General features: G+C 38.3%; 1 protein-coding gene across 1 annotated transcript in view; it reads left to right on the forward strand.

The window, feature by feature from the left end:
- LOC106070395 (papilin-like) overlaps positions 1-14,425 on the forward strand; it is a 166,020-nt gene that overhangs the window by 34,932 nt on the left and 116,663 nt on the right. The window contains exons 2-10 of the mRNA XM_056023294.1: positions 1,123-1,233; positions 3,293-3,393; positions 6,978-7,026; positions 8,674-8,758; positions 9,087-9,220; positions 9,679-9,802; positions 10,400-10,483; positions 11,543-11,709; positions 13,695-13,833. Coding sequence (XP_055879269.1) covers positions 1,162-1,233; positions 3,293-3,393; positions 6,978-7,026; positions 8,674-8,758; positions 9,087-9,220; positions 9,679-9,802; positions 10,400-10,483; positions 11,543-11,709; positions 13,695-13,833 — 955 coding nt within the window. The 5' untranslated portion in view covers positions 1,123-1,161. The remainder of the gene's footprint in view (positions 1-1,122; positions 1,234-3,292; positions 3,394-6,977; positions 7,027-8,673; positions 8,759-9,086; positions 9,221-9,678; positions 9,803-10,399; positions 10,484-11,542; positions 11,710-13,694; positions 13,834-14,425) is intronic.

Raw genomic sequence — 14,425 nt, forward strand, 5'->3', positions numbered from 1 at the left:
ATTCCACTTATCTTATTCATGCCAAACCAGTAACACAGACTAAAAACGCAAAATACCTAGGTGTTATAATAAATGAAAAACTGTCATGGAATCCACATATTGATGAAACTACAAAAAAATCAAACAAAGCATTAGGATTTATTAAAAGAAATTTCTATAAATCAAATAAGAACATAAAACTAAAATGTTATTTAACCTTGGCTAGGCCAATAATAGAATATGCATCCTCTGTTTGGGACCCCTCAACTCAAGAAAACATTAAGAAACTAGAACAGACACAAAATAGAGCAGTGCGATTCATAACAAACGAATATTCACATTTGACTAGAGTAACACCTTTAGTAAAATCACTAAATTTAGAAAGCCTTCAGGACAGAAGGCTCAAAAGTAAAGTAGCAATAATACATAAAACACTGAACCATAATCTTCAAATACAAAAACAAAATTTAATAAAATACTCTGAAAGACACAAAGATAAAGGCACATTCCTCGTCCCATATGCTAGGACAAATTTGTACAAATACTCCTTCTTCCCTAGTGCTATTAGAGAATGGAATGGGTTGCCTGAGCTAGCCAGGAAAACCAGTGACTTGGCAGAATTTAAGTCATTGGTTAATATGCATGACTAAATGCATGACGCGTAGGACGTAATCATCTTCTTTTTTGAAGTAACGTCTGTATTATATAAGATAAGATAAGATAAAATTTAAGGCGCATGATCCGAGTATTTCGCTCTGCCTCTCTCTCTCTCTCTCTCTCTCTCTCTCTCTCTCTCTCTCTCTCTCTCTCTCTCTTTGACACACACACACTAGATAGTTTTTCTTTTATGACATATAACTTCAAAAAAGTTGAATAGAATTTGTATTAATTAATTCATTAAAAAATCAAAACTAATTTGCAAAACTTAGACTAGACATAGGTGTTCCCTTGCCGTTCTTCGCATGGGGCTGCAAGCTCTCTCCACAGGGATAGGCCATATGGGACTTCCATAGTCCCAGCTTCACGATATATAGGTCTTCTAAGAAGGTGTGACGTCATATTAGACGTGAACGACCAACAAGACATTTCATTTATTTATAGTAACTGTATCTAGTTGACCATCTCGTTTTGTTTTCTCCACAGGTCCTATGGTGACTGCAAGTTGATGGTGACTGCAAGTTGATGTTGACTCGATCTATTGGCATGGAGCTCTATAAAGACTTGCTGCTCTCGTTCATTGTCGTCTCAGTAGCGGTAAGCCTTTAACATGTACACTTTGGATTTGAAACTAACCTTTGAACCCTGAACCATAGAGATTTTTAAATAGTTGGGATCTAGAGATTGGATGGCGTGCATACGTTCCTATGTCTGTTCATGATAATCTGTTCATGATAATCTGTTCACGATAATCTGTTGTGGTATTTTAAGTCTGCACAAACAAACTTTTCCCTTCGAAACTGTTCACGAGAATAAAGTGCCTGACACACATCCATAGTCATAGGTTGAGCCAGGGGCGTAGCTAGGGTGAGTTAGAGAGGAGATCCGAATTCGAAAGTCCCCCCGGCCCCCACTTTAGGGGAGGGCCTCCAAATGAAAGTCCTAATTTTTTTTTTACACTTAATGTTAATTATTACGCCACTGTGAAGTCTAAAATACTAGACAGCACTCATCTAGATGATGTTACAGATGCCTTTGCTGCACAGAAAGCACGACGTGAGGCGATATGAATGGAGCTATGACACTTGTGCATTATCTCGCCAATAGACAATTGTATTACTCAATAATGATTTTTTTTGGTTAATTTTATTTTTATATTGTACCATTATCTCATGACATGATGTTGAATGTCAAAATGCATGGCCCCTTAAAAAGGTCAAGCCTCCGGGCCCCCAAATCCCCAACTACACCGCTGGACTGAACATTTGTGGTCGCCAGACAGTGCAGCGTTTTCAGCCTTTTCCCTGTTTCTTGTGTTCCATCTACGTTCCAGGACTCCTCCATGATGTTTGCCCACAAAGTACGGAACTTATAAAACAAAAACAAAAAATGCCTGTGCATAATAATGTATGTTTAATACTTTTTTTTATTATTTGAGAACCTTGGTTACAAAATTTTCGAACTTGTGTTTGTCCTTCTATATGAGGCAATAAAAGTTGAATATTCTTAGAACGTAATCAAAATTAAAGCTAATCTATGACCTTATTTACTTTCTTTTCGCTGAAAGTTTTCAAATTAAAATGCTTAAAAAATCTGATATGATTTTAAAAGAACAATGGACTTCTCAATACCGAATATTATGATCAAATTCAAAACCTTACTCCCAATGGCCCAAACACCCTGGTTCAACATTCAGCCACAGTGCACTTCTTAATTATTACAAAAAAATCATAACAAAAGTGCAGACACAAGTGTCAGTGTGATTAAGTGTGGATTATACAGGTACTGTTATGCTGACTATTGTTTCTCAGATAGACACTGTCAGTAAGACGCGTCAGTAAGACGGTGTCAATAAGACGATTTCAGTAAGACGTGTCAGTAAGACGTGTCAGTTAGTTGTGTCAAGATCAAATGTCAAAACCGAGAGTTCAATACGTTACTTAAGCTCGTGCGAAAGTTAAGAATACAAAAACCTAAATGTTTTATTGAAGACAGTAAGACAGTGCAATAAGATAGATAGATAGATAGATAGATAGATAGATAGATAGATAGATAGATAGATAGATAGATAGATAGATAGATAGATAGATAGATAGATAGATAGATAGATAGATAGATAGACAGACAGACAAACAGAGATATATAGATAGGTAGGTAGATAGATAGATAGATAGATAGATAGATAGATAGATAGATAGATAGATAGATAGATAGATAGATAGATAGATAGATAGATAGATAGATAGATAGATAGATAGACAGACAGACAGACCGAGAGACAGACAGACAGAGATAGATAGATAGGTAGGTAGATCGATAGATAGATAGATAGATAGGTAGATAGATAGATAGATAGATAGATAGATAGATAGATACATAGATAGATACATAAATAGATAGATAGATAGATAGATAGATAGATAGATAGATAAATAGATAGATAGATAGATAGATAGATAGACAGACCGAGAGACAGACCGAGAGACAGACAGACAGAGATAGATAGATAGGTAGGTAGATCGATAGATAGATAGATAGATAGATAGATAGATTGATAGATATTGTTTCATGTTGAGTTATCTCTCAGCTTTGAAGACGTATGTTTTCATATATCAAAGATAAACCAATGTCATGTCTGAATGTATCTCTATTCCAGAGCCAGGAAGTTGGCTGGAGTCCCTGGAGTGACTACGGCGCCTGCTCAAGGACGTGTGGTGGCGGTGTCCGTTCACGTACACGTCGTTGCCTGGAGCCCAGGTAGGAAATAAAAGAGTTAAAGATTGGATCAGGTCAAGTCAACCGCACATGGAAGGGAAGTGCCAAAGAAAAAGTGTGCCTAGTTTTGTTCATATGGAAATGACTGAATTACACTACCTTCGATTTCCAAAATAAAAGATGAGTGCAGTGTTTCACATGGCCACGAAAACCCAGTTGCGACCCGCATATTTTCCCACATGTGATGCAGTCAAAGCCGTTGTCCTGTGTGGGTCTATTTAAGTTTTCTAAACATTTTCTGCGCCTGTTTTCTACAAGGGTATTTGGGGGGGGGGGGGGGGCGGTCTAAAAATGTCTCGCGGCCTTCGTGGGAGCTATACAACTCTTTCAGAGGCCATCCGCTGCCAGCTACTTTCCTCTATGACAGAGCTAAATAGCGCTTGATTTGATCTTCGTGGCGCTTTGGTGGTGGGGGGGGGGGCAACTCTTTTACATCTTCCTCCTGTAAGCTCGCCAAAAAAAAAGGATCGCCTTTGGCATGCGGTCTTCCGCCAAGCGGGATATTACATTGTGACAGGTGGGGAAATGTGACGTGTGTTTGGCACGTTTTAAGTCTAGGGGATGATTATTTTTGAAAGCAATCACACCCCCACTTATCAGCATATGAATCGGGAGCAGACACGCAACGAGACAAAGCAATGAAAGATAGATACAAAAGTTAAAATAAAGGAAATTTATTTACATAAATATACATATAATAATAAAAAGGGGGAGGGTTTGCGTCTATCTCTAGTATATTCTATGTTTAATCATCACTCTTGCACATAATAAGAGAGTATGTCACTTTGTCCTCTGACTTAGCTGGTTGTCCTGTTGATGTCGCAGCTGGCTGGGTCCTGGCTTGAGGTTCTGCAGCTGGAGGTGGCGCTCTAGCGGATAGAGGGACGCCGGCGATATAGCTCTTGTGGAGTCTCAGTCCCAAGTTCTAGTATCGGTAGTGGGCACAGTATGGCGGGTGGCCGGATACCGTGGGCACAAGGTTACTGCGGGCAGAGCTGATCTGCCGTGGGCAGTGTGAGTAACAGGATATGTCCAGTGAGTTGCAGAGGGTTGGCGTAGCTATGACGTCTCACACAGATCTGAATCTACGGGAAGTCGCGCCTAATAGCTTGACAGGTGGGCTGTCGAATAGGCGGGCAATGCCGATAGCGCCAAGTGGTAGAGTTGAGTAGATCTCAGTAGGCAAATGCAGCGCTGAATAGCACTAAGCACAACTGCAGGTAAATGATCCGATAAATAGATAGGCAGACACCTGAGGGAGGCTGCGGATAAATAAAGACAAGTTAGGACATGTCTCTCATGCATCTTATCGATGCCCTCGACTGAGGTGCATTCGTCAGATTGGTAAAATTGCTTTAGAGCACAATGGGGAGATGATGACAAATGGGATATGGGAAAATAGATGGCTGATAGTAGCATTATATAAATGTACATAAAAGGGGAAATACTAATATAAAAATGTACATAGAAGGGGAAATAATAATCTGAAATAAACAACACAGGTGGATAGAGAAAGAAGAAGGGGGGGGGGTGAGTTGGGCGGTGGTCAGCGATCGAGACGCTTTGTTTGCATATGACCGTGGGTCGAGAACAATGGAGCGTGCTTGAATGTCCCTTCAAGCGGCGCAACTCTCCTTAGAGTAAAATGAGTAAAGGGGAGATAATTCATATATCTTCCCCAAACACAGTATCAGTGCGCTAGTAAAATTATCAAGGCGGCCAACCGAGATAAAGGAGGTAAAATAAGGTGTACAAATATATACAGGGTTGCATCAACGATCAATTGAGCAACGTAGCATTAATAGATTAATGCAATACATAAATAAATACATAGGACATGTTTATGTTTTCTACTTACGCCAGTGAGAAATACACAATGCACCAATTAAATATAAATGAACTAGGCAAAATACACATGATAAAATCCAATGGAAATATATACAGAGTAATTAAGATGGAACTTGTGATTAAGTTCGGCTTACCACCAGGTATTCCTCTAGGAGAAAGAATAAGTGATATAGTCCAGACTCGATAGCTCAGCTCGAATGCGAAAGAGAGGGTGATTTGAGTTGGTTTACTATATATATATGCCTGAAAAGTGTGGGCGGACACCGGAAACGTCCTAGGCTAAGAATTAGCTTACACGTGGGTGAAGTCCGACAAGCGACGCACCTTGGTGTATCACGCGGTATGTTGACCCGTGTAATCTCTTAGATCAAAGAGAGACGTGAGAGAAGGGGGGGGGAGAAGGATTAGCTTGCATTCAAACCAAGGTGGGGTCAACCGCGACCGTCCTTCAGACATCCGGCGGGCAAGACAAAAGAGATTGTGTGTCTACCTTTCCCCGATCAAGGGCAGATAAATGAAAGGACGCGCCTTAGCTATCTCCAAGGTGGTCAACTAAGTCTAGCCTGGAGCGGAAAAGGTGTGGCGGGTGAATAATTTAGGGGTAGGATGGGGAAATAATTAAAATAAAATAAATAAATAATGAAAAATAATAATTAATGCTGTGATAATTTTGAGTGACTCTGACAGCGAGTTTTTGACTTGTCACAACATCTTAGAAAATATCATTTGATATCTTGTGTTTTTTCGGTCGTGTCGACAAGTATGTGGACTTGTAAAAAAACAACATTTATTTCATGCAACAGAAACTCTCCCATGATGTCCAGTATACAAGTGTCATTGTAAAGTCATTAGAACAAACACTTTTTACACAAAACTTCAAATCATCGTTCTAATCAAGCCCTTCACAAGTCACATGACCAGTTCCCCCCTCCCACTCCCGGTCTACTCCCCCCCCCCTCAAACACTGCTCTAATCGAGCAACCCTTAACTTTAGTGCTACTTGGACTGAACACACAATTCTGGAGAAATAAAATTAATTGTGTAAAGAAATAGTTAATTAATGGAGTATGCCGTTTATTGGTATCGACCTACTGTCACTTGGATACATTTTACTCTAGATCACACGATCTATACATCAGAGCTTTGGTACTTAAAGAGTTAACGTAGCAGTATCTAAAAACAATTATTTTTGTTTCTGGTACATTTTTTTTTTACCCTTTTTCGCGTCATTCTAGTCAGTTGAACTTCTAATAGTAAGTAGGTCATTTAAATAGATACAATACAAAATTACTTTCACGCCTTCTTTAGTCTAATTATGTTGTGGATTAATAAATATCTCAATAATTTTGTACTTTCAAAGTTTGCGTTAGATACCGCTCAGACTTGTTCACCCTGCTTTGCGTGACAGACAACTTAGATTCGTCAAGTGTTTAAATCGTTTTATGAGATTAATTCTCTACAAATATTCTCGTCAGAGCGATAGCAATGCCTTAAGGAATTCTATTAATGAAAAAAAAAACACTTCATTTACATAACTTTGTATACTCAGTACAGCAGGTTTTAGTTCCTAACATAGAGACTAACGGAGAAGTACCCCCATAAGCCAGGGCTTAAGTTGTAGCATTTCAACCTATTATCGCTAAGGTTATCTTGGGTTTGTTTATTCAGCAAGCTTACAATAATTAATGTACTTTTCTTTGTCCCCGCTGGCGAAATAGAAGTGGCTGTAACGGAGAGAGTAAAACATACCAGTCATGTGAGACTCAGGTTTGTTGGTTTCTTCTAGATCTATGTTTTTTTTTTTATTCTTTTTTTTTTTTTACTTGTTAATGAATATTCCCTTCATATTTTTTTGTGCCTGTCTGTAAATATGTTTCTATTTGTTTTGTTGTAAAACATTTTTATTACATTGGACTTTTCACATTTTTTATTTGTGCTAGTGTTGTGTAAATGTTGTAAAAATACAAACTAGGGCTATATATCTATATTACACGTGAGGCTTCAAGAAAGGGAAATAAGAGGAAAACGTAATGGCAGAAATGCCTAGAAGGAAAATGCACTGTAAATTGTTTTTTAGAAAATATGTACGGATGATGCGGGCTAGATAATGTAGTAGAGATAAGTAAAGGTAATGGTAGAGAATGAAGGGGAAATAATGAAGGATATGTACAAAGAAGTAGAACAATAGTGTCAAAGACAATATAGAGTGGATAATGCAAGGTAGATAATGCATGATGGACTAAGCAGGGTATAAAATGTAGGGTAGACAATGCAAGGTAGATAATGCAGGGTGGACAACGCAAAGTAGATAATTCAGGGTAGACAATGCAAGGTAGATAATTCAGGGTAGACAATGCAAGGTAGATAATTCAAGGTAGACAATGCAAGGTAGATAATTCAAGGTAGACAATGCAAGGTAGATAATGCAGGGTGCACATTGCAATGCTAATAATTCAGGGTAGACAATGCGCGTTAGTTAATGTAGGGTGGGCCATGCAAGGTAGATAATTCAGGGTAGACAACGCAAGGTAGATAATGCTGGGTAGACAATGCAAGGTAGATAATTCAGGGTAGACAACGCAAGGTAGATAATGAAGGATTGACAATGATTTTGCAGGGTAGGCAATGCAAGGTAGATAATGCAGGGTGCACATTGCAATGCTAATAATTCAGGGTAGACAATGCGCGTTAGTTAATGTAGGGTGGGCCATGCAAGGTAGATAATTCAGGGTAGACAACGCAAGGTAGATAATGCTGGGTAGACAATGCAAGGTAGATAATGTAATTTAAACTAATGAGTCTATAAGTATTACTATCAGATAATATACATTCAATTGTGTTTCCTAGCCAGTGAGAAAGCACAGACTTTAATGAGAGTGAAGATTGCTGCTTTGAAACTGTCGTAACAATTTAAAACATTTAATTGTCACTTCAACACAAATGTAGAGACCTAATATAATGTCGTTATATCGTTATATGTATTTCTTGACACACATGTGCTGAGTCAACGCACATGTGCTGAGTCTACACACATGTGCTGAGTCTACACACATGTGCTGAGTCTACACACATGTGCTGAGTCTACACACATGTGCTGAGTCTACACACATGTGCTGAGTCTACACACATGTGCTGAGTCTACACACATGTGCTGAGTCTACACACATGTGCTGAGTCTACACACATGTGCTGAGTCTACACACATGTGCTGAGTCTACACACATGTGCTGAGTCTACACACAATATGTTTTTAGATCTGTGTCATGTGTGTTCATCCATTTCTCCATTTATAAAAAAAATGATTATTTTACATGATTTTTTTTATTCGTTTTTCTTTCATTGACAACCATTTCTCACTCCTCCCATGTCCTGTCAACCAAACTCCATTCACTCTGTCAACAATTCCCCCACCAGGACTGCCCCGTGGGATCTCTAGACTTCAGAAGCCAGCAGTGTAGCTCTTTCAACCGTGAAGATGATATTTATGGCCCCTATTACGGTAAGATATCATTAGAGTGCCATTTATTGGATGTCTCAGGATGTCAAAACTTGAGTGAATGACTTTTTCCTTCTTTGTTTCCACAACTTTATAAAGTGGTTGTTGGTACCGTGAGCACATGTACTCTGATGCCACATTTCTTTCGTCAATGATTGAAAGGACTGTCTTACCATCCTAGAGTTGGGAACTTTTGATTTCTTATGATCTGTTGTATTTATTTAAACAGATGAGCACCAAGTTAATTTCAAGTTTCGTGTATTTTTGTATAGAGGTCACCACAATGCCTTATAAAGGGAGATTACATTTTGTTCTCGTGTCTCCCAAACAGACAAGAAGTCTCCATGTTCTTTATACTGTGAGGACCAGCTGGGCAAGGTCTCAAAGTTGCGTAACAATGTCATTGATGGTACATCTTGTGACAACGAAGATTCCTTTGGAGTTTGTGTTGCAGGCGTTTGCACGGTAAAAAAAAACAAAGGACTTAGTTCCGTATGTCATCCATGTCATGTGGTAGTGTTGTTTACATTTATGGCCTCATTGATATCATTGTGACTTATAAGAGAACGAAGAAGAAGAAGACTTCTATTGAGTTCAAGGATAAATAGTTACTACAGACTATTAGTAAGAGTCGGACTTTTGACAATTTTGTAAACCACCAATACATACAGCATACATTTTTTTACTTGTACCCCTTGCAGTCTTAAAGATTTAATGTCCGCCCATGTTATTGGGAAAAAAATAGTCTTTTGTTAATAGTGCTGGGGCGTTGTCATTTTCTTTATTTCCCAGCAGTCTCGCCCTTGATTCCTTAGTGTTTTTGTATTTATTTCACAACTTTGTTATCGTAAAGCGACCCTGGCAAGAATACGCCTAGTTGTTGGCAACAGAAAAACAAAAGTTTGACGTCTGTTCTCTTTCAGAAAGTTGGCTGTGATCACGTGATAGGCTCCACCAAGACCCTGGACGAGTGTTTAGTATGTGGAGGCAGGGGCGAGAACTGTGAGACGTTATCTGGGTCATCAATGGACACAACTCTCAAAGTAGGTAAGATGTGATCATTGGAGTGATAACCCTTGAAAACACAAACAACAAACACACACACACTTTACACTTTTTTACTTTAATTAATTTGATCGAAATCTATTAGGCTTCTGTTTTAAAAAAAATCACTGCGGTGAGTTTATATGCAAGGACATGAGTGGGCCTTCTTCTAGCAACTGTTATTGAGAGATGCTGTAAAGAAAAATATGAAAAAATTAGCCCAAAAACACAGATCTTCTGTCTCGGAAGACAATGGATGCTCCCAGCCGAGTCACTGGTTTTAGTTTCTTCTTGGGTCTGGGCAGAATCTGGTATTATTTACGATAAGAACTTACACAAAATGTATTGTTGCCATTTGATTTCACTTGAATGTCTCTCACGAGATTTTAGGAGAATTCTGGGATTTCATAGCCTTTAAGAAACAAGAGTGACAGCCTAGATTGTGCTATTTATTTCAGAACGCTAAATCAAAGAAATAATTGTTATTAGAAAAGTCAATCAATACTTACATTTCCCTTCCAATTCAAATAAACGAAGATGATTCTTATTTCTCGTTAAAAAAAAACGACGTGTTATTTTACATTTTTTGTTGTCTTCTAGGGGAGATAAGTGAAATAGCGACTTTCCCTTTTGGTACAACCAAGTTGATTATTCGAGTCTTGACGAGGAGACTAGCGATGATTGGTGAGTACGATCTTCATGACTATCTGATCAACAACTCTGAAAAGTATTGTGTCATTAGAAAATTACAGTAGCATCTTCTACTCAATCTCATCAGACAACAAGTATTCACTCTTTGCGATAATTGAGCCTATGCAATTTTTAAATAGTATAGATTTATCTGGATATGCATACATTACATTTCATATATTTAAAGAGGTTATATGTATGTACAACTTTAAAGCAAACTCTTTAGCTTTTAGGATAACAAACCAAGACACAAGGTTTGTTTGAACTCACGGAGATGAAGTTGTATACATTTGCCTGCATGTAAATTTACTGCCATGTTTGTTTACGTCTGCTGACTAGAATTTAAAAAAAAAAAAAAAAAAACCAGATTATCTCCCTTAGTACATGTAACGCGTCTAGTTTCATTTGTACTTTATGTGTTTTTGAAAGTCTTAAGATCATTGAGTTACAAAAAAAAAAAAGAATAAAAAAATGTGGTCTAGGTGGCATCTATCTGTTTATAAAAGACAAAGACATGAGTAGGCCTCCTTTAAAAATTAACTGTTATTCGGAGTTGATGTAAAGAAAATATGAAATAATAAATCCAAAACACAGACCTTCGACTAATCAACACCATCTAGCAGCGTCCAGTGATGAAGCTAACGGCTTGGCCATCTAGAATCTAGATACATCCCCCTATAAAAAAAATCTTACTGACATGTTTTACTAACAAGCCCTTTTTCTACCTCCCTCCTCCCCCCCACTTACTGCTAGATGATACTGCCGAGTCAGGCGTCCAGAGTTTGTGTCCAGAACTTTTCAAAATGTCTTCACCGCTTCTCTCCCCAGTTTCTGTTTCGTCACTTCTGTTGATGCCATCTTGAATTCACCACTAAGCTTCAATGCATTGCACGTTCACACACATTATAGCACTTGCTTTAAGTATCAGCGTTTTGTAATTCTTACATACCATTTTTTTTTAAAAAAGATAAAACTATTGTGAGTTAACACACATTTAACACACTAAAATTATGAATACGCAGCTCAGTTTATCTCACAATTTCTCAATTCCAGCGCTGGAGGCCGGAGACGGCACCTCGTTAAACCTCACACAGTATTTATTTAATGACAAGTTAAACAACACAGTGAACTTCTCAGGGGCTCAAGGGAAAGTCCATCAATTGGATATTGGTTTCATGTTGACTGCCCGCGGTCCATTTGTACAAGCAGTGCACCTTAAGGTAACAGCCTTAGAGACTTCGGCCCTAGAGACTTCATTTTTTTTTTAAAAGTTATTTCCTCCTCTTTCTTCTAAAGAATAAAATGTATGTTGAACATTGCTAGAAGATAGAAACTAATGGTTACCTCATATTCCTATAAACACCAACTAAACTTACAAAGGTACAACAAGAAAAGGACATTATCAGCAGACGATTATTAATGATTGTATATGAATGACGCATCGCTTTTAAGGGAAGTTGATAACAGTCTGGCCATGGCCTGTAGTGCTTTTAGATGCTTCCAAGCGAGACTTTGGCGGAATAAATCGCTCCGCCTGCCTAGAAAAATCAGTATCTCAATCATTCCATATGGGTCTGAGACAAAGCAACTAAGGCTTCTTGAACGCTTTCACCAATGATGTTAGTGGACATATGGTGGCAAATACAATGTATTTACAATAACAAGGGACTTATTATAGCCCGGCAGTAACGTTGGGCATGGCACGTGTCCGATGTGGGACACAAACATATGCCAATTGCAGGAGAGCTGAAAGAGGGTCGGCAAAAGGAGGTGCACAACGGAAACGCTTTAAAGACCAGCTTATGGAGGCGTGGTGGCTGATTGGTTAAGGGCTTGGCTTCCGAACCTGGGGTCCTGGTTTCGAATCTCCGTGAAGACTGGGGTTTTGAATGGGTACCTGACTTTAGTTGGGGAAAGGAAAGACGGTTGGTCGATGTTCTGGTCACATGACACCCTGCTGTTAAACCGTTGGCCAAAGAAACAGACGACCTTATCATCTGCCCTATAGATCGCAAGGTCTGAAAAGGGAACTTTTTTTAGGCGACAACATGCTTATAGAAGAGCACCTGGTTACAGCAGAGCTGCACTATATAATTTTCGATTTCGAAAACTGGGATGTGTGGTATGGTTACCTATCATGGGGGTTTGAGAATCCCGTCTCAAGCAGAGTTATCTTAGCTGAGTGCCTCAAGGCAGCATGGAAACTCCCTCACCGCACGGGTCTACTAAAGAGATTGGCCAGAGCGCACTGAGCCTGATAATAGCATCAAGGATGTGCTTTATAGAAACACGAGAAGAGAATTCAGCTCATCAGAAATGTTTGTTCTAATTATGGTAAACAGGGCCGGTTCTAAAGATTGCGAAACGGATTGCGCGGGGCCTAGTCTGGATAGGGATAAGGATAATTAAGATTTTGTTTTAGAATATAAATTCGTGAATGTTTATCTGCTTTTTGTTGGAAAACTATCCTCTACTGTAAATGGCTCATAAAGTTAATTGGACATAGATTTTGTACTTAGTAAAGTATGAATAAAATGCAGATAAACATTCAGATCTGCCTATTAGATTTACTATAGACTACCAAAATATTGCTTTTGATTTTTTTTAAGAGGTCTAGATACATTTAGATCTATATTTATATACCAGTGACTATTATAGTTAATTAAGTATTGGAACTTCCTGTTTTGGTTTAAACTCACCTTATTATTACAATGCCGTTTTTTTTAATCTCGAGTAAGATTGGCCTTTTCCATATTGATTGACACCCCGAAATGACAATTTTGTCAATTTTTCATGTGATCTGTAAGAGTTTTTCAGAAGATTTTAATAATTTCAGTAGATTTTCATGACTTTTTGGTATATTTTGCAATTTATTGGAGATTTCTAGGAACTTCTTGAAAATCAGGAGGCCGCGGAAACCCTTTAATAATAAATTTAATAATTTACTCTTGTAATTAGCGCGGGGCCTATAAAAGCGCGGGGCCCACTGAAGCCTCATAGGTTGCAGTGGCCTAAGGCCGGCCCTGACTGTAAAATTAGTGGATATTCGTTGACTGCTCTTGTTCTAGAGACAAAATTTACAATGCAATAAAGTTGTACCATTGTCAAGAGTTGAACTTTAGTTTAGTAATTAAGATCAAAATACAACAGATAAATGTACTATGAACTCGGCTCTGTTTCAAACTTCTGCTGAATATTTCCTCAGATCCAGCCGTCTGTCCAGAGTCCAGATGTAAGATACGAGTACTCGATACCCAGTATCCGTATTGTCGAGAAGAACCCAGAGCTACGATATTCCTGGGTGGATGGACGATGGTCATCATGTTCTGTCACTTGTGGCGTTGGTAAGGAGGGACGAGTCCGCTAGTGTTTTATCCTTTCAAAGGGGACAAAACTCAAATAGTACACAAACCTGGCTATTACCTGTTTGGACACACACACACACATACAAATCCTTTCCATAAAATAATTCGATTCAAGTAATGCTGATAAGGTTGAATACATTTACCTCTGGAAAGTTTCAATATTATTTTGAAGTTTACATTCAGTATGTTAATGTCCAGAAAACTATAATACAAATTAATAAAGACAGAAAGAAAGAACATAGAATGTATAGTATTGTATGCACTTGTAAAGTGACAATTCTACAAAGTTATTACACGTTATCAGTCGTCTGTGGCTGGGGGTATTATATTCAATTTTATGTAAGTAGATAGATTTGTATGTTGTCATGACTCTTCTTCCTTGCACTCGGCATCTAGTCATCGTATGATTGATGCATTAAAATCTTGTCTCAGCCAGAATAGCCTGTCCATCGAACCAGTCCGCTTATTGGACAGAATAACCTTTAACAATTAGAGCTATCTTCTAAACCATTATTTCTATCCGAAATGGCGTAGATCTATGAATGATAAAAACAAATCAGTGAATGTCATT

The sequence above is a fragment of the Biomphalaria glabrata genome, chromosome 3, assembly GCF_947242115.1.
Source record: "Biomphalaria glabrata chromosome 3, xgBioGlab47.1, whole genome shotgun sequence".
NCBI lineage: Eukaryota > Metazoa > Mollusca > Gastropoda > Planorbidae > Biomphalaria > Biomphalaria glabrata.